We start from the raw sequence: 18757 nt of genomic DNA, 5'->3' as shown, positions 1-18757 counted from the left end.
GTGAAACAAAGAAAACCGCACATGGCCTTTATCTGCTCATTTCTTCTCTGGTACCTTTCCCATGTGGTCTGGTGCTGTTGAGTCCACGCTGACTGTGGTGACCTGAGGGAGGCCTGGGGGCGCTGATGAGTTAGCATTTGGCTGTTAGCTGAAAGCCACCAGCTAAGGACAGGGGCTGGGGACTCCTGTGAAGATTTACTGCCTCAAGAACCCTGCCCAGGGTCTCGCTGAGTCGGGACACAGCACAGTTAGGTTTTAGGTTGCTAACTACAGGCAAGCAGTTCAAAAGCACCAGCCACTCTGAGGGAGAGCACCTGTAAAGATGTGCGGTTGTGGAACCCACCCCACGGAGCAGTGAGCCCTCTGTCCTGGCAGCTGAGTTGGGATCGACTTCGTGGCAGTGGGCTTTTGACAGGGGTGGTTGATGGAAGCAGATTAGATCGTGGAGCCACTGTGGGTCTGAACCATCAGATCTCTTTATTTAGTAACCAGCCACTTAACTGTCTGTACCCCCAGAGCATCTTAGTTCCTACTTGCTCTGAATTAATGTGACAAATGACAGAATGGGGTCCAAAACTTCTTGCCAGTGCACTTGATCTGGTAATGAACTCTTCCAGACAAGAACTGTATTTTGTTTGTTGCTATGTCTCTACTATCCAGAGTGGCCCTTAGTGGTCAGTAAATATGCATTGGTTGTAGGAGAAAAGTCTTTAACAGAAGCATAAAAAGCCTGATTACACACATTTCATCTGGCTTTTGCTGACCAACACCTTTCACGCTGGACTCTCTAGAGAAGCAACGCCAGAGATGCTTATCGATATAGATAAATGGACATTTTTATATCAGGGAAATTGCTCCACGTGGATCAGATGTTAGGCTGGCTCGAATAGCTGGGGGGTGGGGGTCAGGGGGGGGGGGTGAACCCAAGATCAGCAGGTAAGGCCACAGGCTGGTGGCTGCAGAGGCAAATGAATCCAAGGTTGGTAGGACAGATGGCTTCCAGGATTGGCAGGCTGTTGACTTAAGTCCAAAGGACCTTAAATCATAAGCCAGATCAGGATCCAGACGCAGCAAGAAGCAAAGCAAGGGGTGTTTTTAGTGTTCACACTCCTGCGGAAACCTTTCAATGACATCAGGGCTGTGACCTCAGAAAGGAGGCTGTTGGATCACACCCTAACATTAGAACTGCCTGCCCAGAGCCGACCCACTATGAAGTTGATTTCACTGTGTCGGGCCACATCATAGCACATCGCTAGCTCCTAACTGCAAGACCGTGAAGCCTCCTGATGCAGTCAGTATGTATGCACATGGAAGTGCACACAGACACACAGCTTCAAAAAGCTGTGCCTTGATCAAACACCTTTGTTTTTCACCTCCCTTATTTCATGACTCACATGAGATGTAAAGGGGGTAGCTTTTTCTTGTACACATTAGTCAGACCATGTTGGGTTTGTGTAACTGAGCGGTTAATTTAAGGTGGTCAATGTGGCAAGGGATATGATTCTATGATTTATCAACATGAAATCAGCCTCCATTCTTTGGTTTGACGTGAGCACCCCTCAGACAGGGTGTTTCCTTACGGTCACGGCCTACAGCTGATAAATGGATATTGACGAAGCTTGATCTCTAGATCCTGGGTCCTCAACATCTAACCACCAGTTCTGGGAATGCATCAACAACCTGCAGGTTTTGGATCTGCCAGCTCTTACAGCCTTGTGAGTCAGCAGTCTGCTGTCTGACAGCAGTCTGTTGTCACTGGCCCCCTGCAAGTCTGGAGATGCCTCCAGCTTGCCGGCCTGACCCAGATGTGGGGCTGTTGGCCTCCACACGATGTACACCATCTCCATAACATAGATTTCTGTGTATTTATTCTTCCCATCTTCCATGCTGCACCTAATCTGTTACCTGGAGCAGTTATTACTCAATATTGAAAACCTTCTCTACAAGAGGTCCATCTCATAGCGACTTAAATTGTGGGACGAACCCATCTTCTTTAGTCTAAGCAGGGGCCAGCCCATGTTTCCTGGAAAGGTCCAAACACCAAATAACTCAGGCTCTGCTCCCACCATTCAGGAGCCGCCCCCAGCAGTCCATGAGGGATGGAGATGGCCATTCCTAGTCACGGTTCACCGACACGCAGGCAGCCAGCTGAATGTGGCCCCAGGCTGAGCCAGCTTTACAGATGTCAAGGCTTCGTAAACCTACTAAAGGCAGAGGACTGACTGGAACCGTTCACCAATTAGATTTGCTTTCCATTTTATCACTGTAGTCCCATGGCCTTAGAAAGGGGTCTCATCAATTCTTTGTGTCCCCAAATTACATTTCCCATGAACACACCTGAGAGGCCAGGAGACAGAGACAGCTGCTTTTATTCACAAGGTGCACTCTGCAGACATTTTCAAATCAAGTCAGGAGTTCAGGAAAAGTTAGAGTACAGCTGTGGAAACCAGTCTCCGTCTTTCAGAAACAATGAAAAAGATCACAGTGCCAGTAGGTATCTTCTTCCATTATTATAGCTTATAGTTGTATAAAAAGCCTATCTTCTGCCACAGTGAAATCTAGGAGGCCCCAGTGGCCGGGACTGACTGGGCCTATGTTCCTTCATGCTCTTTATCTGGATGGTAAATACCACCTCTGCTTTAGAATACAATTCCTGGAATTTTAAAAATATCGAGTCCTGTCAGTAAACACAATTCCATTTCTGTTTACAAAGCTTTAGACTGTTGGACACACCTACAGAAACAGGTAAGGTGAAATGACTTGTTATAACACTCTTTGGTCCAATGAAGCGCGTAATGATCACACTGAATTTTTCTATAGAAACCTGTCAATCACACCCCTAAAATTTCAAAAGCTCCTGAAAGGTCTACAATAAAAATCTTAGAGCAAAATGCTTGAAGATCCACTGATAATTGTAAATCAAAAGGGCTACCATCCCATTTACTGACGAGGTGGGAGCCAAGTCATTGTTAACAAATCTCATCTGCCTCCCAATGCCCATCTTACTGCCCATGATGAACTGGGCATGAAAATGCTGACGTACTGAAAACTGACAGGCAAGCACCTTAAACAAAATGAAACAAAAACACAAAGAAAGAGGAGACACAATCCTCAGCCATTTTTTTTTCCAGTATAAATAAAACGGAGGTTACAAGTGCCAATCTCCCTGGGAACAGAGGAGTCCTGCTTCTGGCTTTCTGAAAGATGGCAGGTACAAAACTAGGCTAACATTAGGTTAATGAGGTTTGTAAGTACACACACCGTTAGTGTTATTTTGATTGCAAAAATAGCTCAGCCACGCATAGGAAGGGGAAACAACAAAGCTACCAAGAATACACTGTGTCCCCCTCTCTTCCTTAGAGAGGAGGGCAGGGCCAGAGGGATGGATGGAGATCTATAAAAATACTGCTTCCTCTGTGAAAACATTCACATTCGCCTGTTGAACACACTGCACTCACTGTAAGGCTTGGGTTGTGGAGGTGGGACACTGGCCCGCCACCTGTCACTTCTCCTTCTCCTTCTTCTCCTTCTTCTTCTGTTCCAGCTCCTCCTCCTCCTCCTCCTGTTCCAGCTCCTTCTCCTCTGATGTCCCCTCCAGCGGCTCCTCCTCGTGCCCAGCCCCATTCACACCGGCTCCAGCTCCGGCATTATCGGCGAGCTTGTACTCATCCAGGATGGTGTGCCCCGTCTGCTTGGCGGTCTTCTTCACCATGGCTTTGATGCCGATGTTGTTGATGTTGAAGGCGGTCACGCCCACGTTAATAGCAGAGTCCACGGCATCATGCGTGGCCTCCCCAGCGGGGTGCCCGTACCTTCAGGAGACAAGAGGAAAAGAACTCCGATGATAAACAGGCAGGCAGCACTTCTCGCCCTCCAGCTACATTAAAGAGTTACTGGATGCCTCCTGGCAAGGAAAACCAGAGGTCTGGTCAGATGGCCTGCTGTGCGGTGACTGCGCCATGGGCAGGCAGACCCCGGCCAGGCCTCAGAGACCCACTGGGGCAGTGCTCCGTGCTTTTCGATACAGCACTCAGCTATCGGGTAGAATCAACTTGCAGGCTGCATATTTAGGTTTGTGGTGTAAGCACTTATAACAAGTCTCTCGAATGAATCATAATAATTGCAATAATACCTGCCCTAACCACCCCCGAGTGCCTTAGCGTCTTGAGCACCAAGGTACCCAAGCACCATGACAAAGCAATAGGCATGTTCAGGAAAGTGGAATCCGAGAGAGATTATCCTCAAGCTTGGGGGTCCCTCACACGGAAGCAGAAGTCACATCAGCTGGAGACATGCTTTGCCGTGGGGACGAGCAGGAGCGAGAACTGACAGGACTCACTGGCCTGAGGGCTGTTGCCTGTATCCCTAGAACTCAACAGCCTGCAGCGGGATGGGAAGGGGGAGGTGATCCAGGACACGCCTGAGAAGAGTCAAAGGGCAGGCAGGACTGGCACCGAGCTCTCAAGGGAAGCCCACAATCACGCTGACCAGCACATGCCAGACCCACCACAGCAAGGCCTGGAAAGAATTTCACCCTCCAACCAAACCCGCTGCCGGGGCGTTCACTCCAGCTCACAGCTAACCTGTGCATGGTTTCTGGGGCGATCACCCTCATGACCGCAGATGGCCCCATCCTTTGCACTGTGACCTGGGTTTGAGCCACCAACCTTTTGGCTAGTGGCAGCCTGGCACTTAAGGAGCTGCCTACCAGCACACATATTAAGAGGCAAGATGCAGATTTAACTGAGTCAAAACCAACTGAATGGAATGAAACAAGTACATTAAGCAGAATTTTAGGTACAAATATAAATTGCCCACCAGCAGATAAACATTCCAATTACAATGGCTTTTAAAACCGCTGAGGGAATTCAGAAAGGGATTGTGTCTAGTCAAGCCACACTGCCCTCCTCTGGAAGCAATGTCAGGGGAGAGGAGCTGCGTTGTACCACGTAGAAGGGGGTGTAATTACAGCCAGCAGGTTTGGTTACTGCTGCCCCATGCTGCTCACCTCCTCCCTGACCCAAAACGAGACTAAAACTCCCCTGGCTAACCCTCCAAGGCCATGACCTAAACACTGCAGACACCCCGAGCTGTTCCCATGGGTTATCAGCACTGGCGTTCTGAAGGCATCAGAGCCAAAGAGCAGCCATGTCTCTCATGAGCCCATGAGACAGCACCATACTCTCTGCTCGTTTATCCCCTCTCTCCCGGGCAGGGTACATGGGGTTCATTTTCCGACTCTCCCAATCAGCTGCTTTAGAGAATCAGTGACAGCCATGTCAGAGGCCCTCCCCCTCCAGGGGCTGATTCCTCTCTGGGTCTGTCTCTCTCAATGGCACAGAGGTCCCCTGCTGTGAACTTTTCAAAGCTCGCAGGATGGCACAACCCATCCCCACTGCAGGGTTCACAGAGTTCATCTGCCTGGCCCCATGCCCACACGTGCACCATGTACTGTATCTGCATTATTAGTTATAAGAATCATCTAACACCACAGAACATTTGTGTACATGAATATCTCTATAATGCATCTTGGTAAAGACAGGCTCAGTGAGCTCTTCCACCGCTCGACCCTGTCCACTGTTGAAAAGTTGCAGGAGTCACGTGCTACCGAGCTGCTGCTGCACAACCGCAGCTGGCTGCGCCCAGCCTCACCGCCCCGGTGCTCTTGTGTTTAGACCCTCTCTGCCAGCTGCGAGGTCCTCTTCCAGGAGTTGGAGGACATGTCTCCTGATAACATGTCAATTACATGAGAGGAAGGTCCACTGTATTTCTAAAAAGTATCCTGGGTGCGCTTCTTCTGTCATCGCCCATGCGACATTCCGTGCTCCCCACAGTACCCCAAGCCAGTCATCCAGTCCTCCTTACTGTCCAACTTCCACGTCTCTGAGGCCATCTTGCGTCAGGCACACCCGAGTCCGCAAACATCCTTGCTTTTCTACCCTGAGGAGGAGGCCTTGTGCAGCAGACTTACCCAGTGCAATGTATCTGTTGATTTCTGGACTGCTGCTTCCAAGCATTGCTTCTGGATCCAACCAAGATAAAACCCCTGACAACTTCAACTTCTTCCCTACTGATCGCGGAGTTACCTAGCAGTCCTGTTGTGAGGACTCTGGTCTTACATTGAGTTGTAATCCATGCTGACGACAGCGATCCTGCATCGTCACCATCAAGTGCCTCAGCCCTCACTTTCAGCAAGCAAGAGCTATCCTGTGCCGGGTCAGATCGTTCATAAGCCTCCCTCCACCCTGCCGCCACATTCTCCCTATGACCCAGCTTCTCGGAGAGGTTGCTCCACGAACAAGGTAAGTAAGTATGGTGGGAAGACACAACCCTGACGCACACCTTCCCCGATTCGGTTTGCACAACTGCCTCTTGATCCCCGCACAGCTTCAGTGTGAGCACAGCGGTAGGTTCTGGAAATCTCATCGTTCTCAAGGTTATCCATAGTTTATTGAGGTCCACAGAGTTGAATGCCTTGACATAGTTAATGAAACACAAGTAAAGATCTTTCTGGTATTTGCTTTCAGCCTGGATCAGCCTAGCATCAAAGACGACATCCCTTGTTCCGCATCCTCTTCTGAATCTGGCCTCAACCTCTGGCAGCCCTGTCAGTGGACTGCTGCAACCGTTGTTGAACGATCCTCAGCCAAATGTGCCTGCGTGTGACAGCAATGATGTCTTACAACTGGGTGTCCTTTCTGGGCAGCAAGAACAAATAGGGGTCTCGTCCAGACAGCTGGCCAAGGAGCCGTCTCCCAAGTAAATCTAACGTCCCACGCTGGTTTCACACATGTCCCCTCAGTCTTGGAACCTTTGCACCGAGTCGTAGTCCACACAGGCTGCACTCCTCGATCTTCATCACTAAGTGCCACCAGTCCTCACTCCCTGCAAGCAAGGTGCTGCCATTTGCTTACCACAGGCTGTTAATAAGCTGTCCTCTGATCCTAATACCACACTCTTCTTCACGCACTCCAGCTTCTCTGACGATCTGCTCGGCATCTAGACTGACCCAGCCTGATGAGAGGGCACAACCCTGTGCTATGGTTCTTGAACCACCACAATAGCAGGACTGGGCCAAGCAGTGCACCACGCCTGCAGGGTTGGGAGCAGGACCATTCATTGCGCTAGACAGAAGAGCTGACAAGACAGGATCAGGGCCCTGTGAGCTACACAGCAGGACGTGGCTTCCCATCAGTGGCACACCCAGGCAGGTCCCCCTGGGGCTGGAGCAATGGTCGCTCTCTTTCAAGCTCTCCCCCTGCTGGTGACTGTCCTGAGAGATTTGGGGGGCAGGAAGGATTCACATGGAGATATGAACGGATTTTGAGCTCCCACTGCGAACCATGGCCCTGCACAAACCTGAGGCTTGACTGGGAGCTCCAGCAGAGCTTGGCCTGTGCCACGTCAGCGTGACTGCACGTTCTTCTGTCTGAAAGTCTCAGGGAAGCATAATTTCCCACCTGATCGGAGCAGGAGGGCATGGGGGCTACCTACCCACCCAGCTCTATCCCACTCAGCCTCATGCCCCTTTTTCAGAGGAAAAGCTTCGATGAAGAGCAAGCCACAAAGCCCACTTGTCACGGCTGCATGCGCTCCTCCAATTGTCTCAGGAGCGGATGGAAAGGCAGCTGGGTATCAGGCTCCACACCAGAAGACACTGAAGGCGTTTCAGCACCAAGCAGGCGGCTGACTCACTTGTAGCGGACGGTCTGCACGGTTTCCGCAGACACGTTGCTGACAATGCACTTGGCCGCACACTCCAGTCCCTGCCAGACGGTAGAGAACCCTGCAAGGACAGAGCTTCCCAGTCAGCGGGCTGCATCCCGCCCCGCTCCCCCCGCTGATCCCCCACACACACCCCAGTCATCACCTTGCACGCTGCTTGCTGCCACCACCAGGGCACCATCCAAGGGCGACTTCCCGTCACTGTCCCTCCTCAGAGACTCGGGGACCAACTTGCTCCCGTGCTTCTTGACGTGGGGAGCCAGCTCCTTCCCAACACAGTTCGCCACGGAGCAGACACCATCCACTGGCACAACAAACCACAGGGGCTGCTCAGCTTGGGACAGCCGTGCCCGCGTGCTCAGCCCCCACCCAGAATCCACCCCCCCCACCCCCCACAGGCGCTTCAGGAGCACTGAGTGGGAAGCGCAGCACTCAGACAGGTGCAAGCTCCCAGGGGTCTGCTTCAAAGCCCTGCCCTCTTCACCAGGGGCCCCAGCACAAGCTCCCAGGGGTCTGCTTCAAAGCCCTGCCCTCTTCACCAGGGGCCCCAGGGAAGACCCGCTGAGTGTGCCCCCAGGTCCAGAAGCTGCTTCCCAGTACCACAGTGGCGGCAACCACACACAGACGATTCAGAAGAATCTCACCACTGTCTGGTGCCACCAAGACAGTGTTGAGTACCAAAAACCAACCAAAAGCAAAAATAGAAAAACCACCTTACTAAATGGGAGTCTGTTTTAAGGAGCATCTGACCACCTCGAGACGGACAGACGGACTGACGTGTCTTCACAGGAGAGATTAGCACCAGCTCTCCTCAACACGTCCTTCATGTCCCCCTTTTCAGCTGGTGAGCAGCCGTGAGTCCCCCACCGTCTACAGCCCGCTCAGGTATGCCAGGAGCCCTTCTACTCTGCTGACTCTGCCCCAGGTGCAGGTCCCTCTCCCTCAGGACTCACAACCCCCATCCACATACCAGAGCACCAGCAGCTGATAGAAAAGGAGGGGTCACAGGGTGGCAGTGCTGCCGACTGCAGGCCCAGGCAGGGAACGGGGGAGAGGTCGGATAGAAGGGCAGGGTCAGGCCAGCCTCCGAGGAGCCACATTACCCAGGAACTGGCTGACTTTGGCAGCGCCCCCACTGGCCTGCTTGGCAATGTGGAGGCCCTTGGTCACGGCTGGGCTGACTTCCACCGGCTTCTCCTCGGGCTGGATCCGCTCCCGCAGCTTGGAGGCGCCCTTCTGGATGGCTCTGCCCGTGAACTCCGCACCTTTCACTAAGCCCCAGCTCACCCAGGAGGCACCTAGCGAGAAAAAGTCAGGTCCCATCCATTAGGACCTGGTGCCTCCGACTGGCCTCCGAGAGGCCACCAGCCTGATGCCTGAGGGGACAGACCCTGTTGCAGGGGAGCATGCAGGGCCCCAAGTGCAGGGGCAGGCACACGGGGGGGGGGAGGGGGGGGAGGCGCTGGGCACTGGCTGCAGGGGATGAAGCAGCACTGCCAGGGCTGAGTCCCTTGTGTCCTCAGCCGAGTGATGCTCCCTCTGCCAGGGTGGGAGGGAAACCCTCGGAAGCGAGGTGTCTGTGTGGGAAGCCTGATCTCTACCTCCCTCCGTCTGCCCATGCTGAGAACCCTGAAGTTCCCCCAGCTAACTTCCAAGCTCTGCACGCTGGACGCCCCTCCTGGAGAGCAGTGTAAGGCTCAGCACAGCATAAAGTGGGGTCTGGGGAGGACAGCGAGCTCCGCTTAGGTGCCACAAAGCTCTCACGAGTGAGCGGCATCAAGGGGAAACTACACAAGGCCCGGCCCTTGGCTGGCCCTGCTGCGGGTGGCGCAGGAACAGGAGAGAAGCCTGTGCGCTCAGGACTGCCGGAGTCTGGCTGCCTCGCACAGAGGAGAGCCAGACGAAGACGCTCAAGCCCAGGGCCGCCTTGGAGCTTCTGTGTTTGTTTCTAATCTGTACTCACTGAAAACCAGAACACTCCAGAGCGTCCTTCTGAATACCAAGACGTGATACACAAAGCACATATGGTACATGGGCTCCCTCCCACGGCACGTCCCACTCACTGCTTGGGAGGGCGGGCCTGACTCTGACCTAGCACAAGGAAGGTCCGTGGCCCACCTGGCATGGTCCCCAGCAGCCCATACCTGATAGAATGTTCTGAGCCACCTTCTCGCTCCACTCAGGCACCTGCTTGGATTTCTCGGCGGGCACCGGCTCACAGGGGACCATGTGGCCCAGGTTGATTTCCTCACTGGTGCCATCCTTAGCCTGAACCAGGGGGTGTGGCAGAGGGGGAGCGGGGCTCTCAGAAGAACAAGCATGAGGGGCTGTCCCAGTCCCCGCCCCCCAAGCCTGTCCACATTCACTGGGAGGACGGACCCCATGGGATGACCTGCTTAGTCCCCGTGCTGAGTGCAAGCCCCACACTGGCTCAGCAGAAAGCGGCCCTGCTCACGAGAGCACCCAGCTCAGTGGAAGCCACAGCCTTCCCAATGGGGCATGGAGCCCACCACCCCAAGCAGGGCACCCTCCCTCCTCTTACTGCACCAGGCCCCCCTCCATGAGGGCGTCATGCTGAGGGCCTGGGGTCGGAGCCCCGAGACTTTCCTGACTGGACTCGCCCCCTGCATGAGGGCAGGCCCCTGGGGCCTCCTGTCCCCTGGTGCTCAGAGACTCAACAGGGATGTGCAATCTCCCTGGACACGGGCAAAGGCCACGCAGAAGCCACCTGGGCAGCAAATCAGAGCCCGCATACAGACCCGCTCCCTGCTGCGTCCTCCCCTACGCTGGCCACTCTGCAGTCTGCTGTCCACAGCCAACACAGACCTGCTCCCTGCTCTGTCCCCACTACTGCAAATACATTTCATGAGGTCAGAGATCTGAACTTTGCCCTTTACACGCGGCTCCTAGGAAAAGGACAATGAGACAAACCACTGCATGCTGACAACACCCACCAGTGGCAGGGACGGGGCACAGGATGGACACAGTAGGAGCAGCCTCCTGCATCAGGGAAGGCCTGGACCCCAACACTCATGGCGGTAGAAGGTGGTGGGCAGTACCCAGCATAGGAGACAAACACATCATCCGGGAAAGATCACTCAAACCGCCCAATCTGATAGCTCCTGGCCCGGCCCTCTCCGCCCTGCGGGTACATGCCTGCTTTCCTCGCTTCCCTTTTGGGCGCACATCCCGAGCACCTGGGCCCAAGGGCTGTGCGTCGCTGCCCGAAGACGGCCTGGCTCTCCCTGGGATCTGAAACTCATCCTCGCCGCTCTCTGCCCGGTTCCAGTTGGCCTGCGAAGGAGAAAACGGCACGTGGCAGTGTGACACCTACCTCCAGCACCAGGGCTCCTTCTGTGGGCCAGGGAGCAGGAGCCCTCCACCCCCACCCAACCAGAGTGGGCACCGACAGCACGCTTCGCATCAAGGAGACAGCGACGCTCAGTTCGTAGACCAGGTCCCAAGGCCTTTGAGCCCACGGCACATGGCTCCTTGTGAGTGGTGCTGCGCAGTCGGAAATGACCATGAGCAGCCACAGGGACGAGGGCTTCTGAGGGCAGCACCACCCACCCCGGGAGTCTGAAGCTCCTCCTCCCTCACTGGACGCCACGCATTTACAACCACAAAAACCCTCCCATCTGGCCACTCTGCTCGCCCAGCCTCAGGAGGCCAAGGCTGGAAGCCAGGCAGGGTGGCTGTGAGGGTGATAGACACGCACCAAGGGGGCAGGGCCTTAGTCTCAGTGGGTGACAGGGACATGGTGTGATCTGAGGTAGCGCATTTTCATGGAATGACCTTGTCTTTGGAATGTAGCCTGTGTAGTGTGTGAGGCGGGAGTGTGCACGCTCACGTAACAGAAATTCAGGGCAGTGTTAACGGGGGCTTCAGGAAGGTGGCAGTGGACTTACTGAAAACCCAGTACAGCTGCCCTTTCCTCCTATGGCCCACCGGGGCCAGAGGGGCTCCAAGGGCCCTGGGCTGCACATCAGGAGCGGCAGGGCTCCCGCAGAGGAGCCTCAGCTCCCCACCAGCAAGCAGAGTGGCATGGTGGCCATGGTCTGGGCAGCCCTTTCTGCTGAGCCAAGCTCTGCTGCCTGAGAATGAGATGCTGCACAGGCTGACTCTGTGCTGCTCCTGCAGGTGCTGTGAGTGAGGCGGGGACTGTGAGACTAGGGGTCCAACCCTCCCTCTTTTCCACGGGAGGTGAGGCTGTCTGCCCCTGCACTTTGACAGCCTCTGCCCCGACCAGGGCTAGCTCAACGCTGCCCCGAAGGTGGCTGAGGCTGAATGAGCGGTGCACTTAGCCCCACCCCTTCTCTAAGCTGGGGGTGGGGGGTTGCTACATGCCCAATTGCTGAGCAGAAGAGAACAGAGAGCAGCAGCCTGGCTCAGCCAATAGCAAAAAGGGGCAGTGGGGCTCAGGGCGCAGACTTCCAAGAGCCTGGTGGCAGGCCCCCTCTCACACCCCATCCTGAGGGGGCCATCCAGATTACCTGGAGCCGCAGGTCCGACATCTGCCTCAGCAGGTCCTCAAAGAGGTCCCTGTCATCCTCGGGCAACTCGGAGGACAGGACGACACCCACGAAGCAGCCTGAGGCCTGCAGCATCGTGTCAGGGAACATGTAGGCACCCGCTGTGCATTTCAGAACCGGGGAACGGTCAGGGACCAGCGGGTACAGCCAGTCGCAGACCTGGGGGGATGGGGAAGCAGGACACACAGCAGAGTGACAATCAGCCAGACTCTCTTGAGGTGAACACACTGAGACCCCAGGGGGCGGGGGGGGGGCGGAGGAGACCCTGAAAAGGCCCAGACTTAGAGCAACGGCAACTGGGACGCCACAGACAAGGCTCACACCCTTCACCTGCCCGAAACAAGCTGCTGGCCCTTTGCTCTGCAGAGCACCCAGGGCCACCACCCAGCCCCAGGACAAGGCCGAGGGGGCAGGGCTGGATCCAGATGACCTCTGGGGGTACTGACAGCTGCGTCCTCAAGTCACATAAATGGGAGGCTCTGGGGGTGCGGGGAAGGGACAGGACTGGAACACGCAAAGGAGAAAGCATAGAAGCCTCCCTCAGGGCAACTCTGCACACTAGAGAGGAGACACTGCGCGTGGCCTAACGGGCAGGTCAAGCAGGCTTTCCTGCTCCAGGACCGGAACTCACCCCACCCTCCTGGACTGTTACAACTGGCACACTGAGGGGGAGGAAGGGACACAAGGACACAGGGAGGGGTGGGGCTGCTGCAGCCTGAGGCGTACCTGGAGGAAGCCAGGTGGGCGGCGGAGCACAGTGTCCAGTGAGCTGTCCAGGAAGCGGACGATGCGCAGGTAGCCGGGGTAGGAGGGCGCGCTGACCTCGCCAGCAGGGTTGACAAAGAAGATCTGGACCCCGCTGGGGATCAGAATCAGCTCATCGGCGTCCAGCCCCAGGCTCTCCAGGGGTGGTGGCTGCGAGTGGTTCCCGTAGAAATTCTCCCCCAGGGAGGCGTACTCTCCCGAGTCAGTGCCGTAGGACACCGTTTGGTGGCCCTCAGCCGCCTGGGGCGTGTAGGCCGGCGGCGCCTCGGCAGGCCGGCTGGCCAATGTAGGGGAGGCCCCAGCCACTGCCCCAGCCTCCTCGGCTGAGCTGGCCTCAGGGGCATCCGCAGGGGGTGGAGGTGGGGCCTCCTTGGGGGGGAACTGGGGGTAGAGGCGGGGCACGTCATGCAGCTCCTGGCGCAGCGAGGCGGCCAGCCCCTTGTCCAGGATCTCCAGGCGGCCACGCACGTTCTGCAGCATCTCCCGCATCTTCTGCTGCATCTGCCGCGCCAGATCCTGCTCGGGCCCAGGTGCTATGGGTATGCTGAGGCCGTGGAGCAGGTGCCCCAGTCCCTGCCGGTAGTGGCCCCGGGCGTCACCTTTCCGTCCCTCCTCGTCCGCGCTCAGCCCCTCGTTGACAAACCAGAAGGCTTTCTCGTAGGCCTCGCGCACCTGCTCCACCTCAGGGGCCGCTCCACTGGGGAGCTCCCGATCCATGTCTGCAAAACAGCAAAGGCACCCCCGTGAAGGCTGCCTGTGACTGCCAGCCGGCCTGCCCATGGTCCTCTGTACCTCCCTCAGCCTTAGACCACTGCCTCCCACCCGTACCCATTCCCACCATCCAGTTCCCTGACCAAAGCCGCTGCCCTGACGGGGTACCCCCAAATCTGAGGAATATGTCCACAGCTGGCCTTGCTCCCCACACCCGTTCCAGTCACAGACCCGGAGATCTCAGGGAACAAGGCCAATCTCCTCACCAGGTGACACAGGGGGCAGGCTGTGCCATCAAGTTCTGTGGGTGGAACCAAAGCACCCAGCGTGTTGGCGGGGAGGGAGAGGCCATGGGCAAGAGGCAGGACATCAGTGGACACACAGTTAAAGAGAACACTTGGGCCTGTCCTCTTGCCAATCTCCACCAGAGATAAAAACAATCCCCCCCCCAATTGTGTGACTCCTGGAGGCAACCACAGTGAGATAGACTCCCCCTTCCATGACTCCTGGGGGAGACCCACCATGAGATTCAGACCCTCCCCTGCCTTCATGACTCCTGGGGGAGATTCAAGCCAAGAAACAGACCCTAAATTCTGTGACCTCAAGGGGAGACTCATACCGAGATCTAAGGGCCACAGTCCCATAAGGGATATAGAACCTCCCCCGTGAGTCTATGACTGGCTGGTGGGCTGGACCCGCTGACCTTGGGGGGAGTAGCATAAGGTGACCAGACGTCCCGCTTTGGGCAGGGAAGTCCAGATTTTTAACAATTTTTCCTGCGTCCTGCAGCATTTTTTAAAAGTCCCGGTTTTTTGAAAGAATGCACGACAAGCTAGGGTATATGGTTTTCGGCTGCCATGTGGCTATTTCGCCAGGATATGACTTTTATCAATGATGTCCCGCTTTACCAATGTTAAAATCTGGTCACCTTAGCAGTAGCAGCACCTCCCCACTGCACCCCCAGGGTCCCCAGCTGCAGCCAGCCACTATGCTTGCTGGGGGTTAGGGTCACCAGGCCCCTGCACAACCCTCCCCCGGCTGCTCTGAGGTGTACTGCTGGGGGAGCACGGGGGGGGGGGTGTAGCTTCTCCAGCCAAACTCTTTCCGGTGTCAGAAAAGGTCCTTCAGCTGGGGCACAGACAGAGATTTCCCAGCCCTACTTTTGGCCTGTTAACAAGGAGGTGGCTTCACAGAACCATGTGGAAAATCTCTATCATCTTCCCCCATTCCATTTTCCACACAAGTTTCTAGACACCTAATGTTTATCCGAATAAACCCCTCCCAGGCCCAGGCCCTCTGACGAGCGGGAGAAATGCCTGTCATGATGACCCCACCCACGGGGCTGAGCAAGCATGCTCACTCCCAGCAGACCCTTCCACTCTAGCGTCCACCTGGTGTCAGCATTCCTGCTCCTCTCCTGGGAGATAAAGCGGCCAGGCGGCAGGCGCTACAGAAAGAGCATCTGTGGGCAGAGGGAGGAAGGCGATGGCCACATCAAGAAAGCTGGTGACTGCACTACAACGTAAACTTGTAGTGGGACCATCCACCTGAGCAGCACTACGAGGGGGTGGCCCTCAAGAAGCTGGGAGGTGCCGTGGGTAAGCACTTGGCTGCTGGCAGTGCACACGCACCCAGCAGTGGCTCAGAGGCAGGCAGGCAGGCTGGGTGATCTGCTCCCGCCAAGACGTGGCTGGGAAAACCCTCCGGCGGCCAGGAATCAGAATCTGGCCTGGTAGCACCCTGTTCACCAGATATGCCCACACCCCGCAGCACCTGGAAGCTCACAGCTAGCATCCTCAACTCTTTCCTCTCCAGACCCTGCCACCCAAAAAGCCTGCAGCGCAGGCAGTGCTGCCAGAAACCCCCAGATTCAAACCCCCTAGACTTGGGACTGTTGGTTGCAGCCTGGATGGTAGCCCGGGTTCAAGGAGCTTGGTTTAAAGACTGGTTCACCCACAGCCAGCTCGCGCGCGCGCGCTTTCTCTCTCTCTCTCTCTCTCTCTCTGTGGTCTGACAGGCTCCAGCAGCTGTCTGGTGGACTCTAACCCTCACACTCCCACCACGCTCCTATCAGCGGGGGAGGGAGGCAGGACAGGGGCCCTAGAGGGTGGGAAGCAAGGTGGCTTCCTGTATATACAGGAGAGGGGAGGGGAAGGGAGAGGAGGGGGAGGGGGGTGGAGGGACTCCAGCAGGGAGAGAACCTCTCAGCAGCTGAAGTGAAGCCCTTACAGTCAAGCCCAGGCTTTTTCCTGCTTCGATTCAGAAACAAGTTTCTAATAAAATAGTCTAAGTAAAGTCCAAACAGACTCAGAGTCTTCAGTGACAAGCAAGATGATGTCTAACAAGGTGTTGGTTTTTAATTTTTTGTGACTGTTGCTGACTCACTCCGGGCCCTGGGGCAGAGTAGCACTGCCCCTGTGGGGTTTCCAAGGCTGACATCTATACAGACAGGATCCCTGGTGGTGCAGGGGGTTAAGCACCAGGTGGCTGACCCTGAAGGTGGTCCTCAGAGCTGCAGGATGGCAGCCTGGGAAGCGCAAAGGGGCAGTTCTCAGCTCTCCTCTGTCCTGGAGGGCCGCTGAGTGGGAATGGGCTCACCACTGTGTGTCCGGGCTTGTGTGGCTCTTACTCTGGAACAGGGAGTGAAGGAGGCATACGAGGAGGGGGGCAGAGCATGGGGAAGGCTTGGGCAAGGGAAGCCCGGAGGGTGGGTTGGTTAATCTTTGCATGGGAAGACTAACTGGTCTTTCTTCTGCAGAGCAAGCAGCCAGACACTATGCTTGCTTGCCTAGTGCGCCACCAGGGGAAGGTGCCTTCTTTCCATAAGGGGCGGAGGCATACGGGGTGACTCTCCCTATGGAAAGTCCTGTCTTATCTCTAGGCTCCTGTCTTGATCTTGAAGGATAACAACAGGAGGCAGACTTGCCCACCTCAGATCACATGGCCCCCCACAAGCCTTCATTTGTAAGAAATGAGAACAGATGGGGTCACAAGAGAGCTAGCTGCACACCCAAACCGGTTCTGGAGACCCACCGTGCATGCAGCTGTGGGGCTTTTGTGCACTTAGGAAAGTAAAGTTCTGAAGCACCCCTTAATCCCAGCTGCTTAGCTGCCTCAGGGATCCCACAACCACCATGCTCCTGAAGAAGAGTTCTACCTGATGCTATTGGATGGGGCATTGGCTTTTGAACCACCACGTCAGAGATTCAGACCCACCAGCTGCTGAGAAAGATGGGGCTGTCTGCACTCATAGACTGACAGCCTCAGATACTGTACCAGGTGCTCCAAGTCGGAATAACCCCAGACGGCAGTAGGTGGGTACCTCCCTGCAGTTAAGGGAGGAGGCTTCCAGGCAGGGAAGCCCACCCCAACAACTGCAAAGAGGCGTCTTCTGTTGCCTGGCAGACCTTTTCTGATATATTAAAAGCAACAAAAAGGCAGCTCAGCCCACATCACTGATCCCATCCTGATTCAGGGAGTTTCTGAAACCAAATCTTTCCAGGAGCAGCCTCACCCTTCCCCCACCCAGCAGCTGATGGGTTTGAACCACCAACCTTAGGTTATCAGCACAACATGCAGCAACTAGATGAGACTGGCCTCCCATTTCACATCCTAGTCAGAGTGCAAATCTGAAACGCGCGCTCAGTGTAATACCATAGTGGGGGAGGGGATTTCTAGCCTTACCTACCCCCACCCCACCCCGCCCTTTTCAAAAATTTTCAAAGAAAACAGTGGTCTCATCTTGCAACTCTGGAGGCTGAAATTTCAGGGGGGCAACCAGTATTGACCTCGGCGCTTTAAGCCACGGAGATGGCGGAAAACCACGCTGGCCCAGTCACGCACCGAGCCGCGTCACCGCACAAGTCTCCCCACACTAGGCCGAACAAGTGCTTATTCACCGGAGCTTTAAAAAAAACCTGAGACTCCCTGCCATCGAGTCGACTCCAACTTACGGCGCCCCTAAATGTAATGCTTCATGGGAGTAGGTATCCGAGTGACTCCTGAGCAGCCGCTGGTCCTTTCAAATCGCGGACCTTGCTGCGAGCAGCCTGACGCATACCGCTGCGCCACCAAGGGTCCTACAGGTCTTCATTCAAAACACCCAACTCACCTCCATCGAGTGGATTCTGACTCATAGTGACCCTAGGACAGGGTGGGTTCCCGAGACTGGCTCTTTACGAGAGCAGACGGAGCCGCAGGTGGTTTCGAACTCAGGCCTAGCGGTGGCGAGCCTACAACTGCGCCTCCGGGGCTCGTGGGGCCGTGTCGCGAAGGGGAAAGCCTGCGCAGGCCGTCGCCAGCAGAGCCGCAGTTGGAGGCCGCCGACCCTGGACAAAAGCTGCAACTCGGGAGGCCGCAGCCCAGGGCGGGGCCGGCGGGGCGGGGCCGCCGTGGCGGGGGGCGGGATTTGGCAGTCCACCACGGGGGAGGGGCGCTGCCCACCGCAGGACCCCGGTGCCCAGGAGGCGCCAAGCCCTCCCGCCCGCCGCCCACCCCCACCTTGGCCTTGCAGAGGTCGGGGCCTCACTCCAGCTCCCAACCGGCCTCCGCAGCCAGGGACCGCTCCTCGCACAGCCCGACCGGTGGGAGGCTCACCCCCGCCCCCTCAGGTCCTCGGCGCGCTCCGGACACGTCACCGGGCCGCGCCACGGGGTCACTGCGCCTCCCCGGCGTGGCGCGCCACTGCCACGTCACGAGCGGACGCCGACCAATCACGGCAGGCCTTAGGGTCGCGGCCTGCCCTGCGTCTGCCTTCCTGCCGCCTCCCTGACCCCTAACTGCCCCCCACCCCCAGCCTAGATTCTGGCCGTGCTGATCTTCAAGTAGAGCCGGGGGTCAACCCGCCAGGACCCCGGGACCTGCGATCGAAGCCTCTGGGAGACGAAGGAAATGGGGGACGGGGGGAGTAGTGGCCGCCATCCTTCCCGCCACCCTGACCTCGTGACTGATGGTTTCTGAGACGAAGTCTCTGCGTAGCAGCTTCGCCCTGCTCCCACCCAGCAGCTGGTTAGCAGCCCAACAGG

The 18757-nt window shown here is 56.4% G+C and overlaps 1 protein-coding gene across 2 annotated transcripts; it reads right to left on the bottom strand.

The window, feature by feature from the left end:
* Positions 1-2352: 2352 nt before the first annotated feature.
* On the bottom strand, positions 2353-18359 carry SPART (spartin). Of its 2 annotated transcripts, none has more exons than XM_075562745.1 (9): positions 18234-18359; positions 12984-13741; positions 12219-12416; positions 10882-11019; positions 9870-9993; positions 8829-9023; positions 7871-8029; positions 7696-7786; positions 2353-3812 (listed from the first exon to the last, which is right to left on the bottom strand). In XM_075562745.1, the coding sequence occupies exons 2-9, from the start codon at positions 13737-13739 to the stop codon at positions 3503-3505; spliced, it is 1971 nt and encodes a 656-aa protein (XP_075418860.1). In that variant the 5' UTR covers positions 13740-13741; positions 18234-18359; the 3' UTR covers positions 2353-3502. The 2 variants fall into 2 exon arrangements, with proteins under 2 accessions (XP_075418860.1, XP_075418859.1); XM_075562744.1 differs by lacking the exon at positions 18234-18359 and adding an exon at positions 17845-18148.
* Between the last annotated feature and the right edge of the window lie 398 nt (positions 18360-18757).

The sequence above is a fragment of the Tenrec ecaudatus genome, chromosome 11 (genome assembly GCF_050624435.1).
Source record: "Tenrec ecaudatus isolate mTenEca1 chromosome 11, mTenEca1.hap1, whole genome shotgun sequence".
Taxonomy (NCBI): Eukaryota; Metazoa; Chordata; class Mammalia; order Afrosoricida; family Tenrecidae; genus Tenrec; species Tenrec ecaudatus.
Note: the sequence above shows the minus strand (reverse complement) of the source record. Positions and strands in the feature narration are given on the sequence as shown.